The following is a 17,517-nucleotide window of genomic DNA, read 5'->3' on the forward strand; positions in this document are numbered from 1 at the left end:
CCCGTATCGCCTTTGAATATTTGAATCATCGATCACATTCCCAGAGCTCGCGTCGCTAGCTATCAGACAAGGTTAGGCGCCAACCGAGCTCATTCTGAAACACCAAATCAAATTCAGTTGAGCGTCACTGAGATGGCCCTCACAGGTATCACAAGTTATCACCGGCGGTAATGTTTACTCGGAGCTGCGGTTCATAACGCTTGATTCGAGAATGGAAGCACAGAAGTTGGCCTACTATGTCGTGATCGTGGGGGGACGTGATTATCACTCAACATACTTAGTGAAGTTCGATGCACTTCCATAGGACAAACATAGTAAATTGGCCCTAAGATTGCACCCATTACAGTACACGACCTTGTCAACAAGGTCCAAGCATCGGGCGCCAGTGCACCACCAGGCACATATGAAATACTTACTACACAGGCCCCACCACAATAAGCAGACTAGAAAAATTCGAATGTACATAATGCTCACAATTTCATCAAGTGAAGAGCGAAAATCGAAAATCGAATTTTTATCGAGCGGTGCTAACTTCCAGCTGTCGTATTTTCTTATTCGCTGGAGAAATATGTTTTGTGAATAACTCCCGATTTTGGTAGCGAGAAGCATCGAAAAGTTGATTTCTATATAGAAAGATATTGACATATCTTATATTGGGTCAGCAGCAGCTACTGAAGGGTCAGATATTCCCTTTCGAAGTCCGTCAATAGGCTGACCGCAGTATTTTCCACGCGTCCGTCATGCCACTGAGTCACCACCATCAGAATGCAATAGGCGAGGTTTCTGGTTGTGTACTCACTGGCGCTAAACACCACGTCCTTTCGCATCCTGAGGGATGCAATGTCACATGCCGGCGGATAGATATTAATGGTTGCGTAAGTACACTGATGAAGGTCGTAAGGGGAAAGTGCCATTCCCCTTACGGCCTTGTTTCGCTCGTCAGAGTTGCGATTGCCACTTGTGTTAGAAAAACAAGGGAGATGAGATCATCGACGACTTCACCAGTATCCACACTGATGAACAGTCATCCTCCGTGGGCTAGTATGGTATCATAAGCACTAAAGGATGTGTAGAAGATCATCAACACCCGCCTTTGTCTCGGGTTTACACTTTGTGGGCGTTCCGTTCGCACTAGATCTAGACATTGATACGCCGACAGACAATAAGCAGCTAGCAAGCAAATCCCCATTGGTGCGGCCTCGTGCACACCCTTCTGATGACAAGACGCATGTTCGGAGGAACGTCAATAGCATCCCCGGTCAACACATGGCTGAGCGGTGAACTGTTATTCTAAGCCATTAATTCATCAGACGAGTCGGGGACCCAAAGCGTCATTTCCGGCCAAGTCGGAGGCAGTGGTAGATGGGCGTCATCTTACGGTTTGCTCAACTTGGGATGAAAAGGCGTAAAAATAGTCCCGGTTTTGGGCTTCCTGCCAATCACCCGAGAGTCTCCCAGACGGGGAAAGAGCCACGATCTGCAAAAGCTGCTGTCTGGAACAATTGATTTTGATATGAACCTGTGCCACTGGGGACCGTGATGAAATATCGATGACGATCTGGCCAAGCATCAAATTGATTGTTACAGTCGAGTCAAGAGCATCATGGTGGCGGCGGCGACCACAGATTTTGGATGCCGATTACCAGGAATATCATAATGGTTCGGTAATCAAATTGAACCTGATCGACGCACTTCAGCTAGGATACTTGATCAGGTGGAGATGTTTCGTGCAGACTCGAATATCCACATGCTTGAAAGTGATATAAACGCACTGCTAGTGCCTTGGCAGCACATATCAAGGGCACAACCGCCAAACCACGGTAATATGCACTGGAGTCCTAGAGGACGAGGTATGAGAGTAAGGTACGTAACGGTGCTACAGACCAGCCGTTTCGCAGGGACATGTCAGAAGTTGACCCACCTAGGTGACCTCTCCTAGGATGCGTTTAAATTACTTGCCCCGCGCGCGTGCGATTGAATGGTGTACTTTCGACGACGCAGCCTGGCCAATGCTTCATCAGCGATGACACTTCTAGTCATGTGCATTCGAACAAGGTTTCAAGATGCTGCAACACAGGTTAGTGCTAGCTGAACATCAAGGCTTCGATGAATCTTATGAATAATGAATCCCAGGACCAGTATAATCACCAAAATGCATCCTGCAACCTAGAATTTGGCTCCCCCACCCATTCCCAATAAAATCACACTCGTTTGAAAGAGTTGGATCGCAAGCTTCGAGGGTAAGCACATATTACTCGTGGTTAAAACTTTGACTCATCTACGGATCTAGAGCGTTGGTGAGCACAACTTGAGTAGCCGGTGGGATTGTAAGACGTAAATAGATGAATAGTTTCCACTGCTTAGCTGAAGAAGGGGAAAACAGAAATAAGTGAGATAACATAAGCGATTGTATTTGCCACTCGACTTGTCCGTGGTAGTGTACGCAAGGCTATTCACTTGGCACGAGCCTAGCATAAGCCTTGGAATGACTGAACCACGCGGGATTCCAGCACACGAACGGATTCCCAAATAGGAAAATTGAGCCGTGGATGGTCGGGGATGTTGTTGCTCGCAGCCACGGCGAACCAACGCCTTCACAGCTAGTAACTCTGGTCTCCAATTCGCTGTAGTTGCTCACAACGAGCGCCAGCTCGCGATATACGACTTTTCGACACCAATATCTTACACCCGATACGAGCATTATGGCAACCGGTTTTTGTCAATGTTCTGCAATTGCTTGGCTTTTCTTTATGAAATATATCTCGACAGCTCATGCCCAGAAGATATTCACAGTTCCACCATTACAATGGCTCAATATCACCGGTAGCTTACTGGGTGCAACACCAGCTGCCGTCAAATATCCGTCCATTGGTTACGATCCATCGTCAAGTAACCTTATCATTTTCGGCGGTGAATCATCTAGTGGTATCCCAACAGACCAAACCTACCTGTATGTCCAATTTTTCCTCGATTCAAATATTTCTGTGTTATATAGAAAATGTTTCCAGTTTGAACCTTGGCTCACTTGAATGGAGTACTCCTCAGCCTGAGGTGGGTCTACCACAAGGTTCACCCCCAGCCAGGTACATGGCTGTCAGCGGTGAAGACTTCTCCTCCAGTTAGTAAGTATCACACTTTCTACTCATTTTTCTGTCTGTCTTATAATTCGCCAGTCGGCATGCTCACTTGGTGATGGGTGGAAAGGGGATTTCTGGACAAATTTTGTCCGACGTATGGGTTCGTGTCACTCGCAACATTCAGTCTATTAGGCTTTCTCATCTTTATCCAGGAATTTGATTTTATAAACGGATTCTGGTCCGAAGTCACTGTAACGACAAGTGGTCCACCGCCACGTTGGGGCGCCTCTGGTGGCCGAGATGATACAGTAGCGCCTAATGCTACCACAACAAGCAACACGTTTTACATGTCTGGTGGCACCGATGGTACAAACATGTTTCCCCTATCGGATGTTTGGGATCTCACCATCTCCGGAACGTTATCATCTAATTTGGCGACTAATAACACATATGGTGCTTGGAGTAACCAATCCGTTGGCAGCAGTGGAGGCTACAGCGTCAATCAGGCTTCCACAGTCGTTCAGACCCAGCTCATCTCTGTGAGCGGCTGTAACACGACCGATAACTCGAATGAATCATGCGCCGAGGGTAACTCGTATGTCCTGGGAGTAGGATCAGACACGTCAATCACTCCTCCCTCGTGTCCTGTTCCACGATACGGAGGTTCGCTGGCTCCGAACCTGAATCCTTCCTCTTCCAGTTATGGGAACCAGGTGTTCCTTCTACTTGGGACTTTCAACTCCTCATTGTGGGACGACCAAGGTGGGCTGCAGAAGGGCGAGGTTGCAGTTCTGGATATTGGATCAGGCGTTTGGAGCAGAGTCCTTCCGGCCGGTGATCCAGGCCAAGATGGCGTTCAGACATATCCCACACCTCGGGAGGGCGCTGTTGCCCTTTCTTATTCTCAGGCTCTCGTCGGTTCGGATAAAAGCGTGGCTTCTGATACCATTGTCTTCGGAGGTCAGGATGAATCCGGTGAATACCTCACGGAAGTTTGGATCTTGAGAGCGTACAATGGATCCATTTCAACCTCAGGCGGTGACTGGGGAGCTCCGTCTGGTAATCTTCAAACAGGCATCAATGCCAATGGTGCTAACGTTACCGTCCAATTCCTGACTCAATGTGCGGTGCAGCTCATGTCTTCTAGTTCTACTACGCCGTCTGGTTCCCCAGCTACAACAAGTGGTTCTCAGTCATACCAGCAGTCGTATAATGTCTCTTTGGTGCACAGACTACTGGCACCCCTTTCTCTTGCCATTCTTCTCCCATCCCTCCTTCTTTTACGTTTGGCTCTGCCTCCAGCAAAAACACATCGTCCCACGGATCGTAATCTTGCTCTCTTCTATTTATCAGCTACTGTAGCTCTTGCAGCATACGCTGCTGGTGTTGGCGGTCTCGTCTCGGCGTTCACGTCAATGAGCTCCACAGGGACTATAGAGAAACGTGCTACGTCCCGTACAGTTCTACCAACTGGGCATGGAGTCGCAGGACTTGCATTATTCATCGCACTCTATGTGATGATGCCCCTTTTATATCTCTTTCATCTGTGTTGCTCGCCATCGCAGCCACCGAAAGGGGTCAGTCCAGAGGCAATCACTTCTCGCGCCAACTCCACCGACACTGCTGAGAAGCTCGCAGCATACACTACCACGCAGCACTCACAGTATCCCCCTTCCCAACATACTCCTCGCACCCGTTTACATTCCTGGGGTGGTTCAAGCTTCTTGCTGGGCCGCAGGAGTCGGGAAGGAAGAACCTCTACTGACAGCGAGTCTGTGCACTCATCTGGGCCGCAACGAGCATTTGAGGTCGTCAATCGCCCAGCACGTATTCGTAGATCCAGCGCAAATGGGCTTGCATACCCAAATGTAGATGCATATCAACGCGTACCTGTTGCACCAAGGAGTTTGGGTGACGTAGACTGGCTTGATCGACGTCGCAGTCTGAACGCAGTGGTGAGCATCGACCTCTTTCTAATTTTTTCTAACAGAGAAATTCAATGTCATCTTAGAACGAACTCGATCTTGTTTCTGGCCAAGGTCAACGCAACCTCCTCAATAGCTCTACTCCCAACACAGCAGAGATGTTGAGCACCCGTGCTCTCATGCCTACACCAACATTCCCCCACGTTACTCACGAGCTGCCTTCGTTGTTTGAGATATGCCTTCGTGTCCTCTTCCATACTCTCGTTTTAGCTCTTTGCATTCTTTCCCTCATCGCGCTGTGGAATTGGGCTCATCTAGCACTCTTTGCAATATTTCTTCTATGGACTTTTATCTTTTATATTTGCCTTTTTACTCTCGCATGGCATGGTCGACCAAGGAGGTCCACACTTACTTACCTCATCGCCCGGTTTCGCGCGGAGCCTCCGCCGACTGTTTCTCCCGGGACCCCGACCTCCCGTCCGTTGTCAATGGTAGGCAACGAACAATATCCTTTCCCCACCGATACTCGTGGCCCATACCTCCATGAACCTCCTTATCGCGCTGCCAGGGCCCATGATGATGTGTCCACAACTATCGGTGGGCCTCGCTCAGTCGAAACAGATTACGATGAGGAGGATGTAGATGAAGAGACCAGACAGCGGCGGATAGAAGAAGAGATGGGTAGACGAGAGGTGTCTATCGTCACAGTCCCCAAGCGCAGGCTATGGATAACGAACCCCTCATGAACTTGTTGATCAAGCATTCCATGGCCACTCATTCTATGTGTTATTTGCGTTTCATAGTACTACTTATCGGCACCCTCCTTCCCTATGTCATCGTACCATAACTGCATACTCCTTAATCCATACCACCATTCAAGGATTTGTTCAATGCTCCTCGGTATTTCTCACGTAGATCTATTCACGCGTTTTGATCTCGACTATACCGATGTATTTCTGTATGCAACGGACATTAAAGGACTGACTAGAATTGTAAAAAGTGAGCGAATGTCCAAAGAGTGTTCATAAAAATCCTGCGATAAAAAGCAAATATAAAGCCAAAGAAACATAAACCCAACCCAAACTGCTCAGCTCTCACTCACCCTCCACAGCAACATCACGTCGCCACCTGTCCACACGGCCATACTTGCCTGCATCGTGCGCTGGGGGAGGTGAAGGGGGAGCCATTGGTACACCCATCATCATTGAAGGGACAGCCATAGGCGTGAAAATGCCGGATCCCATCATGGCGGGGTTGAAAAACATGCTGTTCTGTATTTGAGCTTGCATCATCATTTGTTGTTGCTGCTGAGCTTGGGCGAACATCTGGTACTGTGTTCGACGTTGTTGCTCAGGATGGAAGGCCAGTGGCTTGTCGTCATCTTCTTCACCGCCAATGAAAGGCAACGATGTCTGAGAGGTCAGTGGTAATCTAGAGGCCCGTAGACCAAGCGGCCGCTCGTCCTCATCTTCATCCGCGCGGGATCGGCCATCGAAGTTGATAGATCTGGCTTTGTTGATGACATCCACCAGGGGCTTGTCCTCGTCCTCATCCTCATCCTCGTCATCTGCGTGATGCGAAAGCTGAGTGCTCCGTTTGACAATCCTAGCTGCTGCTGCAGTCAGCGGGATGTCTTCTTCCGAATCATCCTCAAAGCCCAATGGCCCCAATTGCGATGCTCGCTTGACAACACGCTGAGCAGCGGCTGTCAAAGGAAGATCTTCTTCGCTGTCATCGCCATTTAGTTGTGGAGACTGAGGGGATGCGTTGGCATGTGATGGATACCGTAGCCCAACCCCAGTGGTTCGTCTGAGTTCATTTTCTTCGTCTGAAGACTCAGAAACCCAGCGGTCAGCCGCTTTTTCGAGAGCTGCCTTTGGCACAGCATCATCATCATCGCTGTCGGTTTCACTCTCATCGACCTGCGGTGCGCGCTTAAGAATTGGCTTCTGGATGGCAGGCAAAGTGGGAGGGGTCGAGCCTACTCGTGGTCCAGAGGGGAGGTCGGGTGAAATGGACTCTAGCGGAATGGCGCTACCTTTTCCTTTGAATTTTCCTTTCTTCTTTTTCTTGCTCCGATGTTCCTCTTCCTCCTCTTCCCGCTTCTTCCGCGCTTCAGCTTCAGTTTTCTCTTCTGCCTCCATTTTTTTCAACTTGACCATTTCAAGATCCCACAGCGTGTCCACACCAAACACCGAGCGACTTTTAGACAAGAGTTGCTCTGCCCCTGGACCAAGATTCGTGGGAGCTTTTTCTCCATCCATGTCCAGGAGAGGCTTGCTGCCAGAGGAGTTCCGGCGTAAGAGAGACATGCGAGGGTTTGGAGTGATCACATTGTCAAGATTCTGTGAAGGGGGACGACCAAGTGTCTGGGGGTCAATGAGAGTGCTTGATCGGCGAATCTGACCCCGGACCATCATCGATGGTCTTTCGTCACCAGTGAAGACACTAAAGTGACCGTCAGGACGGTACTGAAAAAACAATTGAGATGCTTACCGAGCTTTCTGCTTTATCTCCGCTTTGCGATGTTCTAGATTATCTATCAAACTCCTTCCATAGAGCTTCCCAGCCGGGCGCTTCATTTCCACCTCAGTGGGAGGAGGAACAGGAGGGAGGGGTATTGAAACGGGCACAGGAGACTCTTCTTCTTCTGGTTCTTCGAACTTCGCTTGTTCACCATCTTTCATCGCTCGAGGAAGACGACGGTCAATATCAGAGTACGCAATATCTCTTTGCCCTCCGACCACAAGTGTGTTGCGAAAAGCGAGTTGAGACAGCGTAAGACTTGCTCGGGGATTAGGAGTGAAAGAATTGGATGCTATGGGTGCTGACGCAGGAGTCATGTAGTTCGTTAAAGAGGTAGACGAACGGTTCGCAGAGCGAGCACCTGGTGGCAAGGGTGGGCCATCTGTAGATGTCTCAAACCCAATTCTAGGTGTAAAGGAAGGAGGGGGAGGAGGGGGAGGAGCCACATTTTGCAATGGGCTTGGCATAACCAGAACCTTTGGCCTAAGTAGCTCAACGGTGGAATAAGGTCGGTCCCTGTGCGAGTCTGCTTCGGTGTCATTATCAATGAGGACCCGAGTACCCATTGACCCAACGGACATTGTTCGCGCACGAACTTTGGGATCGAATCGTGACAACCGGGAAGGAGAGGGAGGTCTTACAGCAAAGGGGTTCTCCTCTGCAAGTATATTCTTGGATGCCATGGTACCCATCGTTGCATTAGACGTTGATCTGCCGTGATTGACTTTGGGATCAAACCGGGATGCACGGTCAGGTGAAGGGGGTCGGACAGAAAAGGGACTGCCGTCCGCATCAACATTTGCGCCGCTCAAAAAGTTCTTTGAGCCCATACTAGTGTCGGATTGAGTACGGGTATGTAAGTCAGCACGTGAAGCAGGTCTTTCTCCACCAGGAGAATCATCTCGAATTGAGACAGACGGAAACGGAACGGAATGAAGAGGAGGTACAACAGGCATTGTCTCGATGAGAGCGTGGCTAGATTCACGGCGACGTGGCATTGGACGCTGAGGGGATTGCATCCGTTCCAAGTCAGCCGAAGATCGAGGACGAGCAATGTCTGAACCAGCAGTGTTCTCAGCGTCCAAGAAGGCACCTCCAACACCAAAGTCATCCATAGTCCCCATACTGATTGGGCGGGACAACCTTCCCCGAGGTCCGTCATCTATAGCGCTCCGGGCATTTCGATACGTCATCACTACCGGATGAGGGTTAGGCAACACCTCTGACTTAGCCTTCGCCTTGCCCTTTGCTTTTGCTTTGTCTTTGTCTTTGATGAATCCGTCGAGGCCCCATGAAGCAAGATCTACCTCGCCAGCTTCCTCGTCTTCGAGCTCCTCATCATCATCAGCTCCGAAAGGATTCCTCAGTCCGTCGACGGAGCTTCTAGACCTTCGGTGCCCTGGAGTAGAATCGCCTGTTTCACTTGGCACAGATACTCCGAGGTAGTCAGTACTCTTACGAGACTGCCCTCTTCGGAGATGAGCGAAGATAGCGCTGTCATGTGCGGAGACCAGGGGCAAGTTGGGGTTGGTTGGATCATTGTCATACTCTGCAATTGCAAGAGACTTTGTGAAGGGTGTCGGTTAACCAAGTCTCGCACACTTACCAAGTAGCGCTGCAGCTAATTGAAGGCGGGAGAAGGCTGCGGGCGTAGCCATGAAGTATGTACAGACGGAAAACTCGTGTCCAGTCTAGAAATGATTGTGAAGGCCAACAAATGCTCAGCGTGGGCTGTCGTATATATATATGGACGTTCTGGATGGTGCTGCCAACGGTGATACCCAAGTACTGTGGTGGGATTAACTTAAGAGGTGGCATAGCCTCCCACGTGGTCATCATTTTTCAATGCTAAACCTCGGGATAAAAGTCACGGTATCGTCTCTTTCTCTCATTAACGACGTAGCTATGTACAATGGACAAGCTAGCTACACGGGAATCAAATCGTCTGGTTATCGAGGATTGTCCCTCTCAGAGGCGGGGCAACTGTAACAAGCTTGGTTACCATCTTCCCACATCTTCCGGTCTTAACCTCCTCATCCCCCTCGCTCATCGCAATGAGCGAATCAACAAACTTTTTCACAACATAGCTGAAATTGACCTTACACCGCTGTGGGATATCAAGAAACTGGACGGACTCGGTCAACAAAGGTAATCAAAGGAAAACAAACGCGCCGAGAAGAACGACGGAAGCATTTTCAATGCCCTCAGCACCACTGCGCTCGCGCAGCACCAAGAATTGTCTGTTCCGGCAATCGCATATAGAGTGGGCTCACTCCACTGTCCCGACAAAGGGGAAGATATCCGCCGCATACCTGACACTACCATGCCGGATGACCCACGGGTGGGCGCGGATCAAGGTAGTCGCTGAACTGACGAGCAGCAAGTACAAGCCGGGAAAGCACATTTCCCTAGACACCAAGGTGCATATCATCCCGAGGCATCAGCTTTCGAGACGTTTTGCTCTCATGATATCTTTCTGCCGCGACTATCGCGAGCTTCGCGTTCATATTTGACCGGTCTGGTATCCCCTACTTTCACATTGAGAAGCACAAAGATGCGTTTGGGTGCATCATCTCGACCGTCGTCTTTGGAAATGACGAATACATCGGCTTTGATGCGACGATGAAGATCAGAAAGCTTAAGCTTTCAGCGCCATCTCGTCCTTCCCGTACTCCTAAGGGATTGCGCACTCGCCGGAAGACTCAAAGTGTCTCATCATCAGAGGATGATGGCGTTCTCGAATCGGACGATAGCTCTTCATCTTACTTCCCCCCTAATCTATTTTCTAGTCTCTACTTTAAGTCAGAGGAGGCCCAGCCTGACGTCTGAACTGCTTCCGCTGGACCGCTCCCGACTTCACTTCACGACGGCGCTTCGCCTACACTTCTCACTGAACATGTAAACGCTCGAACCTGTGAAACAGACCAAGTAGCGCGTATCTTGACAACCAACCACGAACTATGTACTGATCCCCGCGTTACCATCAATATTACCGATACCCCCTATGATACTGCGTTATATCTTAGGTACATTAATCGCCTTGGTATACCCAGAAATTATGTCTGCCATCGTTTCTCACAACTGAGGTACATAATAGGAATTTTCTTGATAGTTGACTCAGACTTGAACGTTGTTAGGTCAGGTGTAAATAGACACTAATTTTATTATTGACCAGCCTGAACTGCTATGAGATCTACTGCAACATTACAGTTCATCGTGAACAACATTTCCATGTTCATCAATTTCCTCCATCTCGAATTGAATCTGGTTGTTGTTCACTTCATCAGGATTGGGTATGTCACTAGGCAGCTCTGGGTCAACAGGAGGAGCTGGTTTCACGGTGTTATCTGTCGGTGCGGTCTCAGAGACACCGAGTGATCGCCTGAGCACTCTATCCACACGAGTCAAAAACCTGCGTGGCGTCATTATGAGACATCATTCTATCAGTTTTGTCAGGACCTACATGTTGGAGTTGGCAACTTCAAACCCGGAACGAACAAGAGCCCCGTCGATCAAGATGGAAGTAACCTCTTTGAGCTGTGCCTCAGAATCTAGGTCTTTGTCATCGCCATCTGCATTCAATTGCTCGACGTGTTCTAGGAGGCCTTCGATCAACGGCGATCGCGGATTGATTTCCAGAACCTTCTGCTTCTTCATATAGTCTTGCATAGCATCGTTCTGCTGGGCCCCGCGGCTTGTGGCACCTGAAAATGTCTTCTCAGTCTCAACCAGCGCTGCCAGGTCACTAGTTCAACGCACTCATGAGCTTCTGGACATTTGCTGTGAACCCCATGCTGTCTGCGACAATTGCACAAGGACTCGTGACGAGCCTATTAGAGACGATCACTGACGAATATACAACCTCAGGCTAGAGTGTCATATAATCGTAAAATGAATACTCACCTTTCTTAACATTGTCACCAGCCTCAATTTTCAACCACTCAAGAAGGGGAGCGTATTTGTCCGTCAGTTCCGCGATCTCATCCTTCTCCTCTTGGGTGTCTGTGCGGACATGAGAATAACGAAAACTCACGTTGATAGGAACTCACCATCTCCGAAGTCCAATCCAGCCTTGGCGACGTCCTGGAATGGGACACCCCTTGTTAATTGCCATCAGTAAAATATTCTTTCAATCGTGAAGGTCATCAGTGCTTACTTCCAATTTCGGATGCTTTGAAGCATGATTTCGTCCAATGGCTCGTTCAGAAGCAGTACTTCGTACCCGCGGGCGTGCAACTTTTCTACAAACACGCTTTGAGATAGATGGTCGATGGATTTGCCCATGTCAGCGAGATAGAAAATCTGGATTGTGTTTCAAACATGTTGCTCCATTTCTTCTCAATACCACTCACCTGCTTTTGTCCTTGCTTCCTGTTCTCCAAATACTGGGATGGTGTAAGTTTAGATCCATGCTCCCAAATGATAATAATGATAGCCACCAACCGAGTCAAACGATACGGCTTCCCGTTGGTTTGTATCAAAGCGTACAAGAGCTGCCAGTTTCTGGCGGTTTTTACTGTCCTCTGACGCGGCTAGTTTCAAGACTTGACCATAATGCTTCGTGATCTCCGCATATTTTTCCTGGTCTTCTTCAGCAATTTTAGAAAAGAGCTGAATGAGACGGCGCAAAATAATTTGCTTGATCTGCTTGAGGAAAGAGCTGGACTGGAGGGTTTCGCGAGAGACATTCAATGGGAGGTCATCAGCTAGATGATAGTTATAGAAGTCAACACAAATTCCCTGGGCCGAACCGAACCGATTTACCGTCGATAATGACCTTCACCCAGCTAGCCCACTTCGGCAAGCCATATTCACCTAGGTCAGAGGTGATGAACACGTGTTTCACCAGCAGTCTGACGTCCTTTGCCGAATTATCGAGTGGCTTGTTGAAAAACTCCTCAGTCCTTGAAAGACATGGGTGAGAAGCACATAAACATCATCACAACTACTCACAAACGCGAGGGAATGTAAATGAGAGCATGGAAAGACACGCCGGATTCCGAGTCACCATGGAAATGATGCCATGCAAGGGGTTTTTGGAAGTCTTTGAAGGTTGCCTGGTACAGTAGCTCATATTCTTCATCAGTGACTGTCTTTGAATCGCTGGCAAGAAGGTGAGCATATCCTTGCGAGAGCAAGAGCAACAACGTACCGCATCCAGAGGGGAGGCTGCGCGTTCAAGTGTTCCCAGTGACCAACTATGACCTTCTTCATCTTGGGAGATGCGGATTCCTTCTCTGCATCTTCCTCGACCACGGCTTCATCCTCATCCACGTCAGTAGATTTCTCTTCTTGCTCGTTTAGAACAACTTCTTCGTCTACGTCGGGAACTTCTTCCTCGGCCTCATACCAAATGTAAATCGGGAAGGCAGTCGAAAATCCAGAGTGCTGGTTACTGAGATACTTCTCAAAAAGATGCGCAACAAGATAGAGTGAGATACATACACAAGCTTCATAAGGTTAGAGGTCACAAGATAATGGGAAGCGTCACTCTTCAAATAAAGTGTAATCTCAGTTCCATGGCCGAGGGTATTTCCGCGTGGGTCAGGGTATATCTCGAATGAACCCTCATCCGCAGAAGAACTGAAGACATTCTGGATAGGGTTGTGATTCTTGGATGAGGGTGGGGATAAAGATGCAACGGTAACTTTATCTGCTACAAGGAAGCTGTGGAAAGTTAACCATGTGTCCACGGACTCGAAAGTTGCACTGACCTGCTGTAAAAACCAAGCCCGAATGCACCAATAAGATTGCCAGTTGCGGTCGAGTCGTCGCCATCCACTCCCGCAAGAAAGTCAGAAGTTCCAGACTTTGCCAAAGTACCCTAAAAATTCAAAATGTTGTTATGTCACACTCGCGCTCAGTAAGACGATGACACTCATACCAGGTTAGTTGTCAGTTCCGCTGCACTCATGCCAATCCCGGTGTCTGGGCACAACAGTAAGTACTGCGATATACCATGGTGCAAAGTGATTCATACCGGTAATGATGATACGACCACCCTCGCCATTGGGATCTTTCTCCGTTTTGATGGTGAGGTTCAGAGGGGAGACACCATCCCATATGCTCTTCTCTGTGAGCGCGGTGAGCCGAAGCTTTTCGAGTGCATCATTGGCGTTTGAAATGAGTTCCCGCAAGAACACGTCCCTGAGATAGGTGGGTTTAGCAAAGAGAATGTGTGAAGCTTCAGGGATTGCAATGTCACCTGTTTGAGTAAAGACTGCAGTACGTAGTACATAGTTAATAGCGCTCGACGTCGACTCTAATGTGAGGCTACTGCACCTGTTGACAACTATCTTGCGCAGGCGTGCAACATCGCTCTGTCAAACAAATCATCTGCTAAGCCATATTAATACAAAACAGAATCGGAGCCTACCTGGTAGTCATATTTAACCTTGTTAACACCTGCATCTTGCGCAAAAACGCACGACGAGAGGGCTGTAAGTGACAGGATTAGAGGACTCAGCAGACGCATTGTCGAGTGAGTCAACTGGGAACGAGAGTTGGTCTCTTGTCTGGTGCTTTGAGGTCCAACAGCAGTACGGCAGCTATTTATTGAAGTATGAAATCCTTGTGTGAAATTGAAAGTACTGACGTGTTCGATACCACGTGACTGACTTCGAGTGTCACCTGACGGCACGCGTGTTCTTAAATGAAGAACTCAAGGAGATGAGCGCTTGAGCTACTAAGTACATGAATTAACTATGCTACACATGAACAGATAGTTTAGGTGCAGTCAGACCTGCGACATAATCCTAGCATGAATTAGACAAGGTTGCAAATTCCAGATCCTTCTTTCAACTCACCCTTAACCATCGTTCTCGCTGTGCTGCCACATGCTCGAACATAATGTATCTCTTATCATTCTAACAATTAATTAGTTGTCACATCCATTCCACGAACGACTGGCCATACCTTCAGCACTTTCTCGATGTCCGAAAGGTCCACACTCTTTGCGAGCGCTTTCATGTCGACCTTTCCACCAAAACCTTCGCCTTCATCCTCACCTAAATCATCTGCTTTGACCCCTCCCTCGACTCCTTCACCTCCGATTTTTCCCAGTCTTCCCCAGAACTCAACAAAGGAATTCTCCGCAAGCATCTCGTCGAATGCTTTTCTGCATTCGTATGTCCGTTCGCGTTGCCATTTCTCATATTCTTGCTGGAGACCACGAGTGTCAAAGGCGAGTTTTGTCACCGGAAGCGATTTTAATATGGATTCAAGCGGAAGAGCAGAGAATGGCGTTGCTAAGGATGGTGCATGGGCTTGGAACAACGAATGTAGACCGGCCAAATGTTTCATCTGCAACTGACTCATATGTGTATGGAAGAGATGCAATTGCTGATTTACAGGGAGAGGGGAGTTATTGAATCGAGGATCGGTTTGTAGTTGGGGACGTATCGATTCCCAGGTGGCCTGCGATTATAATGAGATGTGGATTAGTAACTGCCTCGAAGAAAAAAGCAACCGTACCTGTGGATCTCGCACTGCGTCTGTAAGCAGTGTGCTAAACAAGAAAATGGAAAGAAGTTGAGCGACGTGACCTGGACTCTTGAATTATGGAAAGTAAAGGCAGCTCACCGGAATTCTCTTTCACCTTCCTCCAGGTTCAAACCCATCTTGGAGCGCCCTATTTCGGCGTCCATACGACTACGATCAGCTCTCACCTTTTGTTCACGTTCTTTGAGGGCTTGTTCCTTCTTGTCTCTGCGCTTTTGCTCGGCATCTTCTTCTGTATCATGTTTTCCCGTCTCATCTGTAACTTTAGGAGAGGTTGAATGCGAAGATGAAGACCCGTGTGCCTTGAGGAAGGTCTGGAATAGCTCTTCACGCAGAGATGAAGACCCGACAGCATCATATCGAGCGTCATGGGATAATTTTCGTTTCACCTAGAATACAAACTTTCAACATATCGGATGACGATAGGGCAAATACTTACGTCCTTCCATAATGAATCTGACCTGACCACACCGCTCTCGCGCAGAAGAGTAAAGAAATCTGCCTCCGCCTTCTCGGCGGCTATACGCTTTTCTAGATTGAAAAATGTCAGCTAAATGCATCACTCATGAAGCATAACAAAATTCGTACTCTCTCCAAGCTCTTTGAGATACTCCTTGAATCGTTTCTCTCGCTCTCGGTCATCTCTCCCCCATCCGTAAAATCGCCGGTCTTTCTTCCATGTCCTTCGAAAGTCAGACCAGGATGTTCTCGTGCTTTTCACTTCTTGGCTAAGAAGTCGTTCATACTCTTCCTTAGGATTTGCTTCTGCCTTTTCTTTCTTGACATTTTGTTGCCGTAGTTCGCGCGCACGATCCCGACAGTATTCATCGAATGCATCACGACGTGCTGAAACAGAAGGGAGTAGAACGTAGCGCGGATCTGATATAAACAAGGGTAATGAAGTATCCCAAGGGTGTAAAGGACTGATATCCTTTTCCCTAAGTAAGGTCTGGTTGATGAAGTTAACCAAGGTGTCATCAATCAAGAGCTAGTGACAGACCTTGAACAATGCCTTAGCCTCTTCAATAGAGAGATCGACGCGATCGGGCATGTTGAGCTGAGACCTCTCATTTTCTTGCATCTTCTTGGTTTCTGTGTCTTCTGCTTCCTGTGCAAACTTGGCTTCTTCTTCCAGCCTCTTCTTCTCCTCCTCTGCTTCAGCAGCGAGTTGTGCAGCAGCCTCGCGTTGCCACTCCTCCTCCTCGCTCTCATCGTCATCATCCTCCCCTTCCTCATCTCCCTCCTCCTCTTCGCCTTCAGCCTCTTCTTCTACTCGCGCCTTTTTCGAAATCACAACCTCGTCCAAAGGTTGAGGTTCTTCCGCTTTTCGCTTTACAAGGCTCTGCATTTCTGTCTTAATCCGTTTGAGCTCCTGCTCCTCCTCGAACCCCAACTTCTCGACGTCCTTTCCCTTTGCCTCCTGTTGTTGCTTCTGCGCGTCTTCATGTTTCTCGGCACGCTCGAATGCTTCAAGAGCATCTTTTATTTCCTCCGGCACGGTCCACACGCTCTGCTTCTTCGCCTTGTGTGAATAGAATATGTTCCCCTCCGTCGTCGTTACACGAAGCCATTCTGTACCAGGTATCGGGGTTTTTACCGACGGTTTGTCTTTCTTCTTTGGAGGCTGCGGGATGATAGCTTGTGGGATAATAGGGAACGCAGGAAGTGGCCGAACGTAGGTAGACTCTCGTGTCCCGGCGTGGTAGTAGTATGGTTGGCCCGCAGGTCCTGTATGTATGTGGGTTAACAACTGGAGCGCCTAGTGCGTTTTGAGACACATACCAACGTGCTCCGTCCACCCTGGAGGTAATGGAGGGGCGCTAAATGAGTTCATCACAGTTGCTTGCATTGATAAATGTGTTTGCAGCTGGAGCGGCTTGATAGTGCTCACGTGCTAACTTTAAGTTACACTGCCACCGGGGCGACATACTAATCATTGAAGTTGTATTCAACGTATGATTTCGATAAATACTACCAAGTCAGTATTACAGTCAAAACACGACTTCGGCACACAGAAGCATTACATGTACACACACGCCCGGATCCACATCTTTGGCTATTGAATATTGAATATCGCAGTGCGTCGTAATATCATTTTTTTATCTAGACAATGAATTCACAGTGGCCCGGAGTGTCGTGTTTACCAGCCACCTGGTCGATGATAATTGCTGCATGGAGCTCCAAACCGAAGGTACACTGGCAGCTGAAGAGAACATACTCAATCCAGGAGACATCTTTGACGGATACATAGGTTGTATTTTTTTGCATCAGAATTAGTTACTTACCAGTTAATTGGGATGGTGTAGATGCACCTTTCGAACAAGATCAGTCAAGACAGTCTCCGAGTCGAGATGGTACTCGTACAACTGTAGAGATGCCATCATTACTCTGAGCATTCCCAGTACTAGCCCGAGTCGACTCAGTTCACCAGGACAATCTCATAGCTCACCTTAGCAGTCGCGTCAATGCATCGGCCAACGTTGATGACT

The 17,517-nt window shown here is 48.5% G+C and overlaps 4 protein-coding genes across 4 annotated transcripts; 2 read left to right on the forward strand and 2 right to left on the reverse strand.

Moving 5' to 3' along the window:
* Positions 1-2,750: 2,750 nt before the first annotated feature.
* HD556DRAFT_1225238 (uncharacterized protein) lies at positions 2,751-5,748 on the forward strand (the record flags this gene model as incomplete). Its single annotated transcript, XM_041296998.1, has 5 exons — positions 2,751-2,950; positions 3,009-3,122; positions 3,174-3,237; positions 3,290-5,032; positions 5,089-5,748. The coding sequence occupies 5 exons, from the start codon at positions 2,751-2,753 to the stop codon at positions 5,746-5,748; spliced, it is 2,781 nt and encodes a 926-aa protein (XP_041167291.1).
* Positions 5,749-6,096: 348 nt separating this feature from the next.
* On the reverse strand, positions 6,097-8,484 carry HD556DRAFT_1428839 (uncharacterized protein; the record flags this gene model as incomplete). The annotated part of the gene is made up of 2 exons (XM_041304755.1): positions 6,097-7,450; positions 7,499-8,484. The coding sequence occupies 2 exons, from the start codon at positions 8,482-8,484 to the stop codon at positions 6,097-6,099; spliced, it is 2,340 nt and encodes a 779-aa protein (XP_041167292.1).
* Positions 8,485-9,440: 956 nt separating this feature from the next.
* On the forward strand, positions 9,441-10,357 carry HD556DRAFT_1436761 (uncharacterized protein; the record flags this gene model as incomplete). Its single annotated transcript, XM_041305604.1, has 4 exons — positions 9,441-9,676; positions 9,737-9,869; positions 9,913-10,029; positions 10,076-10,357. 4 exons carry the CDS (start codon positions 9,441-9,443, stop codon positions 10,355-10,357), a joined length of 768 nt encoding a protein of 255 aa, XP_041167293.1.
* Positions 10,358-10,732: 375 nt separating this feature from the next.
* HD556DRAFT_1225167 (Hsp90 protein-domain-containing protein) lies at positions 10,733-16,862 on the reverse strand (the record flags this gene model as incomplete). The annotated part of the gene is made up of 26 exons (XM_041296995.1): positions 10,733-10,940; positions 10,992-11,222; positions 11,275-11,374; positions 11,432-11,530; positions 11,578-11,627; positions 11,685-11,830; positions 11,881-11,913; positions 11,972-12,234; positions 12,293-12,432; positions 12,482-12,631; positions 12,681-12,923; positions 12,974-13,195; positions 13,243-13,352; positions 13,413-13,456; positions 13,509-13,675; positions 13,734-13,748; positions 13,811-13,848; positions 13,905-14,098; positions 14,331-14,394; positions 14,444-14,944; positions 15,002-15,035; positions 15,110-15,417; positions 15,468-15,559; positions 15,617-15,977; positions 16,029-16,756; positions 16,811-16,862. 26 exons carry the CDS (start codon positions 16,860-16,862, stop codon positions 10,733-10,735), a joined length of 4,593 nt encoding a protein of 1,530 aa, XP_041167294.1.
* Between the last annotated feature and the right edge of the window lie 655 nt (positions 16,863-17,517).

This window comes from Suillus plorans, assembly GCF_016647745.1.
Source record: "Suillus plorans strain S12 chromosome Unknown HD556scaffold_2, whole genome shotgun sequence".
In the NCBI taxonomy this organism is placed as follows: domain Eukaryota; kingdom Fungi; phylum Basidiomycota; class Agaricomycetes; order Boletales; family Suillaceae; genus Suillus; species Suillus plorans.